This window comes from Hemibagrus wyckioides, linkage group LG10, assembly GCF_019097595.1.
Source record: "Hemibagrus wyckioides isolate EC202008001 linkage group LG10, SWU_Hwy_1.0, whole genome shotgun sequence".
Taxonomy (NCBI): Eukaryota; Metazoa; Chordata; class Actinopteri; order Siluriformes; family Bagridae; genus Hemibagrus; species Hemibagrus wyckioides.
The window spans coordinates 12,627,722-12,645,248 of record NC_080719.1 but is presented as its reverse complement, the minus strand read 5'-3'; the positions used below and the strand labels follow the sequence as shown (position 1 = coordinate 12,645,248).

The following is a 17,527-nucleotide window of genomic DNA, read 5'->3' as shown; positions in this document are numbered from 1 at the left end:
TATGGAGGTGTTGCTTTATTGTTAATATTATGCTGTAACAAGCTTACTGTCAACTCATAGACCAGGACTAAATGAGAATGAGACAGTGAGTCAAAATTGAGGCCAAAAACCTTTTGAGGACAAGTCTTTGCGTCAGCTAGTTGGCTTCATCCAGTTGGCATGTGGTCACACATTTCAGTCCACACTAACATACAATCGCTCAAGTGAGACCAATACCCAAGAGCAAGACAGTTCCAAGTACAAATGCCAAATGTCCATGACCAAGACAGAGTCTTATAGGAGGTTGAGACCAAAGACCATATTTATCGAGAACAGTGGCCAAGATCAAGACACATCCAAGTATAAATGAGTCCAAGTCATTTCAGATGTCTTAAAGACCAGGCATGTGTCCTACAGCTGTAACAGCACAGTAACATTCCCAAAATGTTTCCAGATGCATAGAGAGATAAATACATAAATAAATAAAGGTGTTGCATATACATATTTTTTTAAGTAGATCAGGTATTAATGGTGTCATTGCTGGATTTATAAACATGTTTGCAAACCAAGTTCAGCCAATCAGAAACTAACCCTGATGAAGGTTAGAAGATGTTAAACACATGGTATATGCGAGGTGACCAATAAGGTAGGAGGTGTGTAATGAAAGGCAGGGTGAAAATGTTTTTTAAAAACATTCTTTTTAAAAATATTTTTGCGTTAAAAATACATTCTATGAATCGATGAAATCTTGCTTGACAGGGTTGAGACTTTTTAGCATAGAATTAGCATGAGGACATTAAGGACATTCTAATTTACTTCAGAAAATCTATATTCTGGACAATTGGGTTGCACTTTTAAAATGATGTCCTTGGTCAATAACACAATAATTAAAAGTATGATCCAGGAATTAGAAGGATTCCACTTTCTGTTCAACATGTGATGTGGAATATTCCAAATACCTTACAGGGGTGAATGTGTTTAGTTAGCAGGGTTGAGTGAAAAAGCTAAAATATACATTTCTGCCACATTAGTGAGCTGTAAAAGTAGTTTCCTCACTAACCTCTGTTACTTTTTCTCTGACAGCTTGTCATGTTACAGAGACAAGTTGGTAGACTGTTGGTAGACTCAGAGACGGTTTGGGGTTGACCCCTTCCTGTTCCAACATGACTGTGCATCAGTGCACATAGGATGAGCGAGTTTGGTGTGGAGGAACTTGACTGACTTCAACCTGATATAACACCTTCGGGATGAATTAGAGCAGAGGCTGCGAGCCACTCCAAAACTGGGACGTCTGCCTTTACATGCACATTAATTTAATATGGAGTTGGCCCGCCCTTTGTAACTATAACAGTTTCAACCCTTCTGGGAAGGTTTAGAGGTGTGTTTATGGAAATTTTGATCATTCCTCTAGAAGGTCAGGCAGTGATGTTGGACAAGAAAGTCTGGCTCACAGTCTCCACTCTAATTCATCCCAAAGGTGTTCTGTCAGGTTGAGGTCAGGACTCACTCAAGTTCCTCCACACCAAACTCACTCATCCATGTCTTTATGGTCCTTGCTTTTTACACTGGTGTGCAGTCATGTTGGAACAGGAAGGGGTCATCCCTAAACTGTTTCCACAAAGTTGGGAGAATGAAATTGTCCAAAATGTCTTGGTCTGCTGATTCATTAAGAGTTCCTTTCACTGGAACTAAGAGGCCAAGCCCAACCCCTGAAAAACAACACCTGAATTCAATGATTTAGAGGGGTGTCTCAAAACCTTTGGCAACATAGAAAAATCTCCATATCATCAGTTACCTATTTTGCTCTGATTTCTTTTTATTAATTTTTTTACCTTTATTTCTTCATTCTTTCTATTTTTGTGCTTAGATTATATGCAATATCTGCTGTACCAGTTCCTGTGAAATAGCTGTTACTAGAGAAATCATAATAGAATGAGTGTGTTAATAAACTGAGCTGAATAATAGAAAAACAATCTACGTCTTCTCATATGAATAATTTGACAATGCTGTGATATAAAATGGTTTCAATTTGGTGAATAAGTCATTTTTCTTGACGCTTTATCTAACTTTAGTCCATTTAGCGCCCTCTGCTGGATGGAACAGGTCTAGGGGAGGATTTCGGTTTTGCTTTTCTACACATTTGCTTTTCTCACAGACACTCCCTTCACTGACAACTGAGAGAGAGAGAGAGAGAGAGAGAGAGAGAGTGTGTGTGTGTGAGAGAGAGAGAGAGAGAGAGAGAGAGAGTGTGTGTGTGTGTGTGTGTGTGTGAGAGAGAGAGAGAGAGAGAGAGAGTGTGTGTGTGTGTGAGAGAGAGAGTGTGTGTGTGTGTGTGAGAGAGATAGAGAGAGAGAGAGAGAGAGAGAGAGAGAGAATGTGTGTGTGTGTGTGTGAGAGAGAGAGATAGAGAGAGAGAGAGTGTGTGTGTGTGTGTGAGAGAGAGAGAATGTGTGGTGTGTGTGAGAGAGAGAGATAGAGAGAGAGAGAGTGTGTGTGTGTGTGAGAGAGAGAGAGAGAGAGAGTGTGTGTGTGTGTGTGTGTGAGAGAGAGATAGAGAGAGAGAGTGTGTGTGTGTGTGAGAGAGAGAGAGAGAGAGATAGACAGATAGATAGATAGATAGATAGATAGATAGATAGATAGATAGATAGATAGAGAGAGAGAATGTGTGTGTGTATGTGTGTGTGAGAGAGAGAGAGAGAGAGAGTGTGTGTGTGTGAGCGAGAGAGAGAGAGAGAGAGAGAGAGAGAGAGAGAGAATTTTGCATGGAGAAGTTTCACCATTTTATGCTTTCAGGAAACTGCATTTCAGTTAAAAGGCAGAGGATCGGTGTCCAATCACAAGCGCCTAACTAAAAGTGGGCGTGGTTAAGTCGCTTAACGTTGACACACTGTGCAGGATATCAAGCACAGAGATTCAGTTTCGTTTCTTCACTCCACCTGTGAGACTTCACTTTTGGTTCTAGCTTGGACTTGAATTTTTGTGCTTAGATTATATGCCGCATCTGCTGTACCAGTTCCTGTGAAATAGCTGTTACTAGAGAAATCATAATAGAATGAGTGTGTTAATAAACTGAGCTGAATAATAGAAAAACAATCTACGTCTTCTCATATGAATAATTTGACAATGCTGTGATATAAAATGGTTTCAATTGGGTGAATAAGTCATTTTTCTTGACGCTTTATCTAACTTTAGTCCATTTAGCGCCCTCTGCTGGATGGAACAGGTCTAGGGGAGGATTTCGGTTTTGCTTTTCTACATACATTTGCTTTTCTCACAGACACTCCCTTCACTGACAACTGAGAGAGAGAGAGAGAGAGAGAGAGAATTTTGCATGGAGAAGTTTCACCATTTTATGCTTTCAGGAAACTGCATTTCAGTTAAAAGGCAGAGGATCGGTGTCCAATCACAAGCGCCTAACTTAAAAGTGGGCGTGGTTAAGTCGCTTAATGTTGACACACTGTGCAGGATATCAAGCACAGAGATTCAGTTTCGTTTCTTCACTCCACCTGTGAGACTTCACTTTTGGTTCTAGCTTGGACTTTAACATTTTTCTGAGACGTTTCGCAGGGTATTGTACATTTCTAATCTTTACTTTTACTCACCATTGCAGCAGTGTTGGAGTAGCAATTCCCCAAGATTTGCCTTTATTTACTTCACTGTATGGTTTAAACATTAAGTGTTTTTTTCTTGTACATTTTCTAGAAAGGTTGGTGTAAATCATGGAAAAGGCTACAATCAAATTTGGAGGACTGAATCAAGCAGCAGAAGCAAACGAGGTGCCATCATCTAGATTCAGTTTTGGATGTAAGGTTTTTATTTGTTGTACATTATATTTTGTAGGTTTTTAGCTTGTTTTTATCTGTTGTGCATTCTATTTTGTAAGTTTTTCACTTGTACATGTCTCACTGAAACGGTTAGCACGGTACCACAGGTAATACCATCGAGACTGTGTCATCACAAAAATAAAAAAGTATGTAAAAATAAAGAAAAAAGGATGATCCAGAAATTAGAAGAATTTCTCTTTCTGTTTAACAGGTGATGTGGATTATTCAAATACAAATACAGGAGTGAATGTGTTTAGCTACCAAGCTAAACAATATACATTAGTATAGTTGGTAGACTCACAAATGGCTTACAATGCAGTCTTCTTCAATGTTACGCGTACATCTAAAAAGATTTCACCATGTGGTCAGTTATCACATTTGCTCTTATTTCTTTGCAGCTGTTTTTAATCAAGCAAAAGAAGCAACCGAGACGCCATCGACTCTCCCCAGTGTTCGACGTAAGGTTTTTATTTGTTGTACATTATATTTTGTAGGTTTTTAGCTTGTTTTTATCTGTTGTGCATTATATTTTGTAAGTTTTTCACTTGTACATGTCTCACTGAAACGGTTAGCACGGTACCACAGGTAATACCATCGAGACTGTGTCATCACAAAAATAAAAAAGTATGTAAAAATAAAGAAAAAAGGATGATCCAGAAATTAGAAGAATTTCTCTTTCTGTTTAACAGGTGATGTGGATTATTCAAATACAAATACAGGAGTGAATGTGTTTAGCTACCAAGCTAAACAATATACATTTGTATAGTTGGTAGACTCACAAATGGCTTACAATGCAGTCTTCTTCAATGTTACGCGTACATCTAAAAAGATTTCACCATGTGGTCAGTTATCACATTTGCTCTTATTTCTTTGCAGCTGTTTTTAATCAAGCAAAAGAAGCAACCGAGACGCCATCGACTCTCCCCAGTGTTCGACGTAAGGTTTTTATTTGTTGTACATTATATTTTGTAGGTTTTTAGCTTGTTTTTATCTGTTGTGCATTATATTTTGTAAGTTTTTCACTTGTACATGTCTCACTGAAACGGTTAGCACGGTACCACAGGTAATACCATCGAGACTGTGTCATCACAAAAATAAAAAAGTATGTAAAAATAAAGAAAAAAGGATGATCCAGAAATTAGAAGAATTTCTCTTTCTGTTTAACAGGTGATGTGGATTATTCAAATACAAATACAGGAGTGAATGTGTTTAGCTACCAAGCTAAACAATATACATTTGTATAGTTGGTAGACTCACAAATGGCTTACAATGCAGTCTTCTTCAATGTTACGCGTACATCTAAAAAGATTTCACCATGTGGTCAGTTATCACATTTGCTCTTATTTCTTTGCAGCTGTTTTTAATCAAGCAAAAGAAGCAACCGAGACGCCATCGACTCTCCCCAGTGTTCGACGTAAGGTTTTTATTTGTTGTACATTATATTTTATAAATTTGCCTACTGTTTTTTCACTTGCATTTGTCATTTAAAGAGAATATAATACAGATCCAGTCTTAAACAGCACCTGCAATTGTATATTGAACATTTTCTTGTATTATATACCGTGTTTTATTAAAATTCTACGGTGGCCGAGATGTGTGGAGTTCTGCATTCACTTGAAATCATTTTTTTGAATGATTTCTAATGACTTTAAAATAAACATATATATTTATGTTTGTAAGAAAATGGAATTCATTCAAGGCTACTTTGAGGAAGGATATTCATATGAAATGATTTTGGATATACTGATAGAGTATCATGAGCTAAAGTTTAGTTTGCAATTTCTAAAAACACCTAAAGAACACGTTTCGAAGACCAAACTATTCCAGATTAAACGATGTAAAGAGCGTTATAAGCACAGAACTGCGTTCATACAAATGTGAATCAACTTTCCACTGCCCCAGCCTGCTGTACTGCCTGTATATCTTGAGTGACAGATGCCTCCTCCAATCAGAATCAGAATTCCTCCAAAAATAATTCTATTCACAAACTATACCTCTCTTTTCCGAATTGTCTGAATTGTTATTGTGTTTTCTGATTTGTTATTTTGTTTTTGGATTTGTTATATTGTTTTGCACTTCTCGCTTGTCATAACCAAATTTATGCATACACACATCTTATAAAAATAATTTAATTACAGATGTTTAACATGCATTATTATTATTATTATTATTATTATTATTATTATTTTAAAGCTAAATTGACGAAACAGATTTATTGTTACAACCCCAGAGGTAATTATCTTCCTAAAACAGCACTTTCCTCAGTGTTTTATTCCTCTTTAACCACAGCAATTTGACAAAGATTACAATGATACATTTTGTTCATTTGCAATTAAATTAATTCCTGTTAGTTCTGTTCTCGCTTATGCTTTTGCAATATCAATCCCTCAGTGGTCTCTCTTTTTCCTCTCGCTTGAATTTGATAACCTGGTACAATGTGCTGACCCTGACCCCGTCCATACATTTTAAATAAACTCTTCTGACAGAAGACATCACCATATGAATGGTTACACATTTGTCTTTGTTCAAAACATTAACATGGAGTGTGCACTTTACCTGTGAATGAGCGGTTACATGTATAGATGAGTGCGTTAATATAAACCTGTACACCTGTACAATCCACACATTCTGACCAATCACTAGCTAGAACTCTACAGCTCTGTGGTATTAATATTTCATTTAATGCTATTACTCGGTATAGCTAAAAGCATTACACTTTCCATTTTGTGACTAAATATTTCCATTTAATTATATAATTATGATTTATATTAAAGTTCTTTTATCCACCCCAGTGTGAAATCTTTGATGGCATGTTAATCTTTTCACCTGTTTTGTATATGCTGTTACTTATCAAAAATGAGGCAGCTTTAGCAAGTAAGAAGGACAACAAGCAGAACAAAGGGCTCTTCACAAACACATGCATAGGTAAGAAATAAAATACAGTCATGTTTGCCACCCTGAAATTGACTATTTTTCTATGGACAGTCCCTATAAATTACTATTACTATAAAATCATATAGTTCACATTGCACTGTTGTTGATTATTTTCCTATAGCAGTATGTCCTGTAGTTGTTCCATGTTGCATTACTAACTCACTGTGCAAATTTGTGTCCAGCTTTACAGCTACTTGACACTCCATGGAGATCAGTGAACTGGACCTCAGAGTCAGTATTCCAGCAGGTTTTCTACATACTTATGTGTAATACTCATGGACACAGAGTATACAAGTCGTGTTATATATTGTGCTAAAAGATCCAGGGAGGAACTGATGGAGAAGGTCGAGTCATACACACCGGCCAGGGGGGCCGCTTCCGAGGCCAGAGTCCTGCTTCTGGGTCCTGTTGCTGCAGGAAAATCCAGTTTCATTAGCTCTGTGCAGTCAGTTTTTTCTGGACGTGTCCTTAACCGGGCTATGGTGGGCTCATCTGCTTCTGCAAGCTTCACAAAAAGGGTAAAGATGACAAAAAAGAAATTGTATCATGGAAATTCATTTATTAGAGATGATTAAAGAATTGTTAATATACCTGGTGGGGGTCATGACACAGCTTGACAAAAACAAAGCAGACTTTTGTTTTGTAAGTGGTTATTAAAAACGTGGATAGTGGATATAAAAAAACATCCATGATGAAATGGGGCTGAAAATGAGGATGGATATTAGACAGACAAGACTAAAAATTAGAGAGACATGGCTAAGGATTGTGGTAAATATTCATACAATATTTCTCAAAACACTGACAGATTAATGAGATCATTAATGAGGTAACAAGTAGCAAAACTAATGAAATAAAATAAAATATACTTTAGCACAACTTATTTTTATTACAAAGTTTTACAAAGTATTACAAATTTATTACAAAGCAAATATGTCATAGTTTTACAAATGTCATAGTCTGTACAAATGTATTTAATGTTATGGCATACGTGCTAAAAAGTTATTTCCTGTTCTTACTTAAAGAGTCATTCTCTCAGCAGCCTCTCTATTTTCTCTTGAAGAGCATAAATGAGCGACACGAACAATAATGCATTAGAATGAGTGAATTGATGAGTGAATTAAAGCTGTGATTTGCATCTGCACTACTGTCAGAGCTGCAGTTGTAGATAATTAATCAATATTGGACCAATCAGAATTCAGAATTCAACATATTTATTGATTGAGAAAATAAAATGTTACAATAAAATGTCCTGTCTCACAGCTCCAGTCATTCCCCATCAGACGGAGTGGAGAGAAATCAGACTCTGGTCCCACTGCTCTGGTCCTGTGTGATATTATGGGGCTTGGAGATGGAGACTTGACGGGACTGAGCCTGTATGATGCGCTGTGTGTGATTAAAGGACATGTGATAGAGGGACATCAGGTATGATTTTAAACCTGTGTATGGTATACAGTACAGTGGTAAAGGAAAGTTAAATATTATTAATACTATGAAACATGTACAGATGTAGAATTTAGAAAGATGCCACACACAACAGCATCTGGGGGAGGAGTGGCCTCTGTGTGTTTCATTTAAGGAGCCCTGGCCTTTGTGTGTATCAGCCCAACTGAAGGAAGCATTGCCTTGGTGTGTGTCAGTTCTACTACAGAAGGTGTGGCTTTTGTGTGTATCAGTCCTAGTAAAGGAAGTCTGGCCTTTGAATGTCAGTTCCACTGAAGAAGGTGTGGCCTCCGTGTGTTTCATTTCAGGTGAAACAGGCTGGGTGTCTGTTTTAGTTTTATTAAACTGTTTTTTTTTTAGTTCCTGTTAAGGAGTTGTGGCTTTTATAGGTTGTAGGTAGGTGTGGCTTGTAGGTTCAGTGAAGGCTGCGGATCATTTTGTACTGTGCTGCAGCTGCAGCAGTGAGAGTATGGTGCATTCTGATGGAGCAATGACTCCTGTTTAATAAATAAATAAATAAATAAAATTAATTTTTATTAACAAATGAAGGCATAACATTGTGAGCAGTGACAGGTGAAGTGAATACCACTGATTATCTCCTCATCATGTCACCTGTTAGTGGGTGGGATATATTAGGCAGTAAGTGAACATAAGTTGATGTGTTGGAAGCAGGAAAAATGGACAAGCGTAAGGATTTGAGCGAGTCTGACAAGGGCCAAATTGTGATGGTTGGACGACTGGATCAGAGCATCTCCAAAACTGCAGCTCTTGTGGGGAGTTCCCAGTCTGCAGTGGTCAGTATCTATTAAAAGTGGTCCAAGGAAGGAACAGTGGTGAACCGGAGACAGGGTCATGGGTGGCCAAGGCTCATTGATGCTCGTGAGGAGCGAAGGCTGGCCCATGTGATAAGATCCAACAGACGAGCTACTGTTGCTCAAATTGCTTAAGAAGTTAATGCTGGTTCTGACAGAAAGGTGTCAGAGTACACAGTGCATCACAGTTTGTTGTGTATGAGGCTGAATAGCCACAGACCAGTCAGGGTGCCCATGCTGATCCTGTGCACCACAAAAAGTGCCAACAATGGGCAATGAAAGAAGGTGGCCTGGTCTGATGAATCACGTTTTCTTTTACATTTACCTGTGGATGGCCGGGTATGTGTGCGTCGCTTACCTGGGGAACACATGGCACCAGGACACCCATTGAGAAGATGGCAAGCTGGAGGAGGCAGTGTCATGCTTTGGGCAATGTTCTGCTGGGAAACCTTGGGTCCTGCCATCCATGTGGATGTTACTTTGACACGTACCACTTACCTAAGCATTGTTGCACACCATGTACACCCTTTCATGGAAACGGTATTCCCCGATGGCTGTGGCCTCTTTCAGCAGGATTATGCACAGTGCCAAAAAGCGAAAATGGTGCAGGAATGGTTTGATGAGCACAACAACAAGTCTGAGGTGACTTGGCCTCCAAATTCCCCAGATCTCAATTTAATCAAGCATCTGTGGGATGTGCTGAACAAACAAGTCCGATCCATGGAGGCTCCACCTCACAACTTTCAGGACTTAAAGGACACCTGTTCCTTACGTTTCAAAGATTACCTTTCCTATTTATCCCTGCTGCCTTGTGTTTGTGTTTGTTGAGTCCTTGTCTTTACCTACTAATTTTTGCCTCCTGCTTTCTGTTTGTGTTTGTTAGTTTGTTCTTATCTGCCTAGTTTTCCCTAGTGTTTTCATTGTCTCTGTAGTTTTTGTTATTTATTAATAAAATAACCACTTTTCATGTTATCCCTGCATTTGGGTCTGGATTCTGCACCAGTGAAGGCATCAACTCCTGACAGTTTTGGCAGCAAAAGGGGGATATTAGGCAGATGGTCATATATATATATAGTCCGAAAACTAGTCAGTATCTGGTGTGACCACCATTTGCCTCATGCAGTGCAACACATCTCCTTCGCATAGAGTTGTTCAGGGAACACAAAATGGGTTAACAGTTTAAAGCTGTTCTGCAGCAATGGAGGTTGATCAAGACTTGAAAGCTGGTGCTACTAATTCCTACAGGTGTTCCAACTTTTCTAGATTACTTACAACCCCCTCTGTCTGCATAAAAGCAGTGTTGGAACACACTGTGGTACCATACCCTCATGAGCATCAGTTGAACAGTATTGTGAGAAAAAGGCAACTAACAATGGAAGAGAGACAGACCATCATAACACTTAAAAATGTAGGTCTTTCCCACAGAGAAATTGCAAAGAAAGTCAAGTGTCAGTGAGCACAGTTTCCTTCACCATCAAAAGGCACTCAGAAACTGGGGCAAACTCTGACAGGAAGAAGTCTGGCAAACCCAAAGCCACAACTGAATCAGAGGACAAGTTTCTGAGAGTTAACAGCCTGCGTGATAGGCAGTTCACAGGACAACAGCTTCAAGCACAGCTTAATAGTGGTCGTAGTAAGCAAGTCTCAGTTTCAACTGTGAAGAGAAGACTTCGAGCTGCAGGTTTGACAGGATGAGTTGCAGCAAGAAAGCCATTGCTAAGATGTCAGAATAAGACAAAGAGGCTTGCCTGGGCCATGAAACACCGCCATTGGACTACTGAAGACTGGAAGAAGGTATTATGGACTGATGAATCAAAATTTGAAATCTTCGGTTCATCACGCAGGATCTTTGTACGCCTTCAAGTAGGCGAAAGGATGGTTCCACAGTGTGTGGCATCAACTGTCAATCATGGACGAGGAAGTGTGGTGGTTTGGGGCTGTTTTGCTGGATCCAGGGTCGGTAACTTGTACAAAGTGAGAGGCACCCTGAACCAAAACGGCTACCACAGCATTCTGCAGCGCCATGCAATACCTTCTGCAACAGATTTAGGAAGAACTTTCTAAAGAATATTTGATTTCTGTTGTAGAAAGAATGGCACGAGTGTGTTCAGCTGTTATATCTGCCAAAAGTGGCTACTTTGATGAGTCAAAAGTTTAGAATGCATTTTGGTCTATAAATTGATTCCATGATTTCTTTTTTAACTCCAATTGCTTATTTGTACTATGCTTTCATTTCAGAGTGCAATGAGACATTAAACTGAATAATTTTCAATAAAAAAATGGAAAAATTGGGGTGTTCTAAAACTTTTGACCGGTAGTGTATGTATGTGTGTATATATCTCACAAAAGTGAGTACACCCCTCACATTTTTGTAAATATTTTATTATATCTTTTCATTTGACAACACTGAGGAAATGACACTGTGCTACAATGTAAAGTAGTGAGTGTACAGTCTGTATAACAGTGTAAATTTGCTGTCCCCTCAAAATAACTCAACACAGCCATTAATGTCTAAACCGTTGGCAACAAAAGTGAGTACACCCCTAAGTGGAAATGTCCAAATTGGGCCCAATTAGCCATTTACCCTCCCCAGTGTAATGTGACTTGTTAGTGTTATAAGGTCTCAGGTGTGAATGGGGAGCAAGTGTGTTAAATTTGTTGTTATCGCTCTCACACTCTCTCATAGTGGTCACTGGAAGTTCGACATGGCACCTCATGGCAAAGAACTCTCTGAGGATCTGAAAAAAAGAATTGTTGCTCTACATAAAGATGGCCTAGGCTATAAGAAGATTGCCAAGACCCTGAAACTGAGCTGCAGCACAGTGGGCAAGACCATACAGCGGTTTTACAGGACAGGTTCCACTCAGAACAGGCCTCGCCATGGTCCACCAAAGAAGTTGAGTGCACGTGCTAGGCGTCATATCCAGAGGTTGTCTTTGGGAAATAGACGTATGAGTGCTGCCAGCATTGCTGCAGAGGTTGAAGGGGTGGGGGGTTAGCCTGTCGGTGCTCAGACCATATGCCGCACACTGCATCAAATTGGTCTGCATGGCTGTCATCCCAAAAGGAAGTCTCAACTAAAGATGATGCACAAGAAAGCCTGCATACAGTTTGCTGAAGACAAGCAGACTAAGGACATGGATTACTGGAACCATGTCCTGTGGTCCGATGAGACCAAGATAAACTTATTTGGTTCAGATGGTGTCAAGCGTGTGTGGCGGCAACCAGGTGAAGAGTACAAAGACAAGTGTGTCTTGCCTACAGTCAAGCATGGTGGTGGGAGTGTCATGGTCTGGGCCTGCATGAGTGCTGCCGGCACTGGGGAGCTACAGTTCATTGAGGGAACCATGAATGCCAACATGTACTGTGACATACTGAAGCAGAGCATGATCCCCTCCCTTCGGAGACTGGGCCGCAGGGCAGTATTCCAACATGATAACGACCCCAAACACACCTCCAAGATGACCACTGCCTTGGTGATGGTCTGGCCAAGCATGTCTCCAGACCTAAACCCTATTGAGCATCTGTGGGGCATCCTCAAACAGAAGGTGGGGGAGTGCAAGGTCTTTAACATCCACCAGCTCTGTGATGTCATCATGAAGGAGTGGAAGGGGGCTCCAGTGGCAACCTGTGAAGCTCTGGTGAACTCCATGCCCAAGAGAGTTAAGGCAGTGCTGGAAAATAATGGTGGCCACACAAAATATTGACACTTTGGGCCCAATTTGGACATTTCCACTCACTTTTGTTGCCAGCAGTTTAGACATTAATGGCTGTGTGTTGAGTTATTTTGAGGGGACAGCAAATTTACACTGTTATACAGACTGTACACTCACTACTTTACATTGTAGCACAGTGTCATTTCTTCAGTGTTGTCACATGAAAAGATATAATAAAATATATATATATATATATATATATATATATATATATATATATATATATATATATATATATATATATATATATATATATATATACACTACAATAAGTAAGGCACTACAATAAGACAATAAGAACAGAAAGGGTTTAACAGAACTATGACATAACTATGGTTTATCTGCAATGAAAAACTCATTAACAACAAATTTATATTCGAGTATTTCATGCATAACAAAGAAATGCATCTATTCAACCTTTTTAGTGCATGAGGATGAGGACGGTATATACACCTTAAGTCACATGCTCCGTGTTTTAGGCCTAGCGCTAGTAGCTGCTGCTGCCGCGGCTGCTTCATATTCTTTTAATACAGCTTCACCGCGATGACCCTTCAAGTGAGATATAAGATTTGTTGTGTTAAAAATTGACGCCTTTTACCTCATCTCGGAATCTTTGCTGAACATGCGTTGCAAATAGCAATGGCATTGTCATCGCTGCCACCGAGAAAATCTTCCAGACCGCCGAAGACATGTTCACAGATGATGACCTAATGACCGCGACACAGTGTAAAGCTGCAGTCACGTGCACTCGGAAAGTGGATGAATCTCGGATAAATCAGACTGATGGATTGATTGATTTACCAGCAAGCGTACTTTATCGGATCTAGTTATCCGATTTAATTTATTTATCGGAGCAATAAAAAAGACGTCATTTTCACCCATACCGGCCGATAATTTATCTGACCTATAAATATCGTGCATCCCTACTAAAAATCATCGAGGCAAATTAGTTGCCTCGAAGCTTCGTTTAGTCCATTTACTGTAACTACACACAGAGAAGATTCAGGCCAAAGAAAACGGGAGAAAGTTTGGGATCATTTCAAACTAAAACAGACAGAAAACTCTGTACAGTGTGATTACTGTAAGACTGAACTGGTGTACCACAACACTACAAGATCCATACTTCAACATCTCAACCGCGGTGAAGTTAGTTTGATATTCGGACAGAACATTAGGAAACTGTATTTTAGGGACCGTCGACAAATAAAAATCAGTGAAGACATATTTTGGGATAATGTCTGTCTAATGTCCGAATATCAAACTAACTTCACCGTGTTGGTATCTCATTCACACACAGTCCCTGCTTTAAGTCCACGGAGTTGACACAAGCTTCGCACTTAGCTTAAATCAATATGATTGCTAGTTGAAATTAAGAATTAAGGCCGTTATGAATGTCTGTGGATTGTGGCTACATGTAGTGACAATTTAAGACCGTAAATCAGGATGGTGGCTAGTTATGATGTCCCGAATTTAGCTCTGTTTTGTAAAAGCCGAAGCGTCATTCATTTTGATAGCCTCACTCTCTCTCACACACACACACACACACACCAGTATGTAGAGAGACATTTCAGAGGGTTTATTCTCCAAATAACTCTAATTTCCTGTTACAGAAAAATGTGATAAGAAATTTTATGTATATGGTTTTTGTTCCAAGTTCCTTTCCTGTCCACTAATTTTTGCCTCGTAGAAAAGCCACAAAGTCTTCCAGGAAGACAGTAAAGGCTTATGTCCTGCTTGAGCTTGTAGTTAGACTGAAACATCAAAATTAAGTTGCACAACATAAATCCAATGTTTAGGTATTATTATTATTATTATTATTATTATTATTATTATTATTATTATTATTATTTTAAGTTGTACTATTTTTACCTTCTTTTGAAGTAATTAAGTTTTTTATTTTGTATTATATTTGTATTTGTATTTTTTTTTTTAATTTTCTAAATAGGAAACAACTTAGTTGTTTGTTTTAAGAGACCTGTCTTATTTTCTCTTGCATATTTAGTATTCCTCTTTAATAAACAAAAAGTACTTCTAGTGCTAGTGTTTCTAGTCTTTTCTTTCCTCACAGTTCAGTGCAGAAGATCCGGTCAGATCTGATTCCATGGGTTTCATAAAGAAACCGAACCTCAAAGACAAGATTCACTGTGTGGTGTTTGTGGTGGATGCAACAAAAATCAACACCTACACCAAAGGACTGAGCACCACATTCCAGCAGCTCAGACAAAACATCAGCAGCCTGGGTAAGGCTTTTATCATCTACATCTGCAAACATATGACAGCACTGAAATGTTTTTCATGAATCTCAGATAGGCACACATGTAGTAATAATCCAAATATTAGTGTGTAAATAAATGCATTCACTTTATACCACAGCACTGATGAATAGTTACATTCTTATATGGTATGTATATCATCCACAGTGGCTTGTATGGCAGACACTCCACATAGGTGGATTAAAAAAAATGTGTGTAGCAGTTGATATTGTGATGTTTTCTGAATGGAGATGGATGGATGTTTAGGAGATGTTGTAATTATGCAAGGAGTCTCCAGTTTTAGCACTTTGTAAGAATTGGGGAAAAATGTAAGTAAACAGGTTAAGAGTAAGGTAAAGCTTTTCTGACATCTTCAGGACACAGGGGCTTATGTTCCTTGTTCTAAGCAACATGACAAGATGTGTTTTTTGTCTTAGTAACTTGAAAATGAAATAAGAGAGCTGACAGAACAACTGTTTATAGCTGCTGTAACTTAAATGGGAACAGAAACAAGTGTTGCACACATTCAATGACAGGAACAGGAAATAATAGTTGATAATGTAATCTTCTTTTAAAAAAACAAAAAAAACCAACAAAACATATCAATAGCTAGCACAGGCAAAATTGTTTTGGTATAAGAAAAATATAACATTTTGGGACAAGCAGTTTTAGAAAATTAATCAACCTTAGGGTGGTTATTGTAACTCCACTTCATGACACCACACTGCTGCTGAACATTTACCTCTAACACAATGCCCCCAAGTGTTATAACATACACTAATAAATTTTAAATGTTCATGTGACAACACTGAAGAAATGACACTGTGCTACAATGTAAAGTAGTGAGTGTACAGTCTGTATAACAGTGTAAATTTGCTGTCCCCTCAAAATAACTCAACACACAGCCATTAATGTCTAAACCGTTGGCAACAAAAGTGAGTACACCCCTAAGTGGAAATGTCCAAATTGGGCCCAAAGTGTCAGTATTTTGTGTGGCCACCATTATTTTTCCAGCACTGCCTTAACCCTCTTGGGCATGGAGTTCACCAGAGCTTCACAGGTTGCCACTGGAGTCCTCTTTCACTCCTCCATGATGACATCACAGAGCTGGTGGATGTTAGAGACCTTGCGCTCCCCCACCTTCCGTTTGAGGATGCCCCACAGATCCCCCACCTTAGGGTTTAGGTCTGGAGACATGGTTGGCAAGTCCATCACCTTTACCCACCTTTACCTTCTTTAGCAAGGCAGTGGTCGTCTTGGAGGTGTGTTTGGGGTCGTTATCATGTTGGAATACTGCCCTGCAGTATGGCTAATTGGGCCCAATTTGGACATTTCCACTTAGGGGTGTACTCACTTTTGTTGCCAATGGTTTAGACATTAATGGCTGTGTGTGGAGTTATTTTGAGGGGACAGCAAATTTACACTGTTATATAGACTGTACACTCACTACTTTACATTGTAGCAGAGTGTCATTTCTTCAGTGTTGTCACATGAAAAGATATAATAAAATATTTACAAAAATGTGAATTTTTGTGAATTGAGTACAAACTGTAAAAATAAACTCTATCTGTATTGTAGGTGTGCACCAGGTGGCACTGCTGACTCACATAGATGAAGTGTGCACAATCACATCTCAAGACGTCAGCCAGGTGTACAGGAGCCGCCAGGTTCAGCAGCTGGTATGTGCACAATAGTCTGTGTGTGTGTGTGTATTTCATTGTATGTTACAGTGTCCCTGCTCTGTGGTGTAATGTGCAGATAGGGAAGGCTGGAGCACTTCTTGGAATGGCAACTTCCTACATCGTACCTGTGAGAAACTACTCCTCCCAGCTGGAGCTCAATGACAACATGGATATCTTACTGCTCAATGCTGTTGACCACATCCTTCAGTACACTGATCTGTACTTCCAGGACAATGTTGTGGATTATAAAGCTACCAACTAGAAATGCAATAATACACTGCACTTTTCTAATTCTCAGTTATCTTTTCTTTTTTTCAGAGCAGCTAATGCTATCTAGTTAATTAATAGCTAATGTTAGATTTGAGGAATGTTAGGAATGAGTGTGTGTGTGTGTGTTTGTGAGACAGTGTGTGTGAGACAGTAGTAAAAGTGCCAACCAAGGTGTATCCGTGCCTCATACAGTGCTTACAGGATGAACCCCAGCTGGAAACCTGGAAATTGAGAAACATAGACTGACAGAAACACAAACCAACAAATAATTGAATGTAATTTTTCAAAATTATGTTGAACTGCTTTTATTTATATAACTGTTTAACCTTGTCATAGTGATCTGGACTGATTCTAGGATTTACATTGTAATTCATTTTTCAATTGTTATTTTTAGCTGAAACTGGAAAAGTTGTAACAATATGCTTTAAAACTGGGATATCTAATTACAGCACCAACTAAGAATCTAGTAGAATTGCTATGCACAATATTTTATTTTTTTCTAAAATGTTACATGTCTTTTTAGAGTGGAGAAGTCTGAATTAAAGTTTTCTGTCTTTCTTTAAAACTCTAGAACTTTATATAATACAAAATAAAAATAGAAATGTGCCCATGTGTGGT

General features: G+C 38.8%; 1 protein-coding gene across 5 annotated transcripts; it reads left to right on the top strand.

The window, feature by feature from the left end:
* The first annotated feature begins 3,361 nt into the window (after positions 1-3,361).
* Positions 3,362-17,503, top strand: ifi44g (interferon induced protein 44g). Of its 5 annotated transcripts, none has more exons than XM_058401702.1 (12): positions 3,362-3,547; positions 3,686-3,783; positions 4,202-4,261; positions 4,680-4,739; positions 5,158-5,217; positions 6,669-6,728; positions 6,920-6,968; positions 7,057-7,255; positions 7,998-8,159; positions 14,774-14,945; positions 16,536-16,636; positions 16,716-17,503. In XM_058401702.1, the coding sequence occupies exons 2-12, from the start codon at positions 3,699-3,701 to the stop codon at positions 16,899-16,901; spliced, it is 1,194 nt and encodes a 397-aa protein (XP_058257685.1). In that variant the 5' UTR covers positions 3,362-3,547; positions 3,686-3,698; the 3' UTR covers positions 16,902-17,503. The 5 variants fall into 5 exon arrangements, with proteins under 5 accessions (XP_058257685.1, XP_058257684.1, XP_058257687.1 ...); XM_058401701.1 differs by having other exon boundaries at positions 3,367-3,547; positions 3,682-3,783; positions 16,716-17,502; XM_058401704.1 differs by lacking the exon at positions 4,202-4,261 and having other exon boundaries at positions 3,368-3,547; positions 3,682-3,783; positions 16,716-17,501.
* The last annotated feature ends 24 nt before the right edge of the window (positions 17,504-17,527 follow it).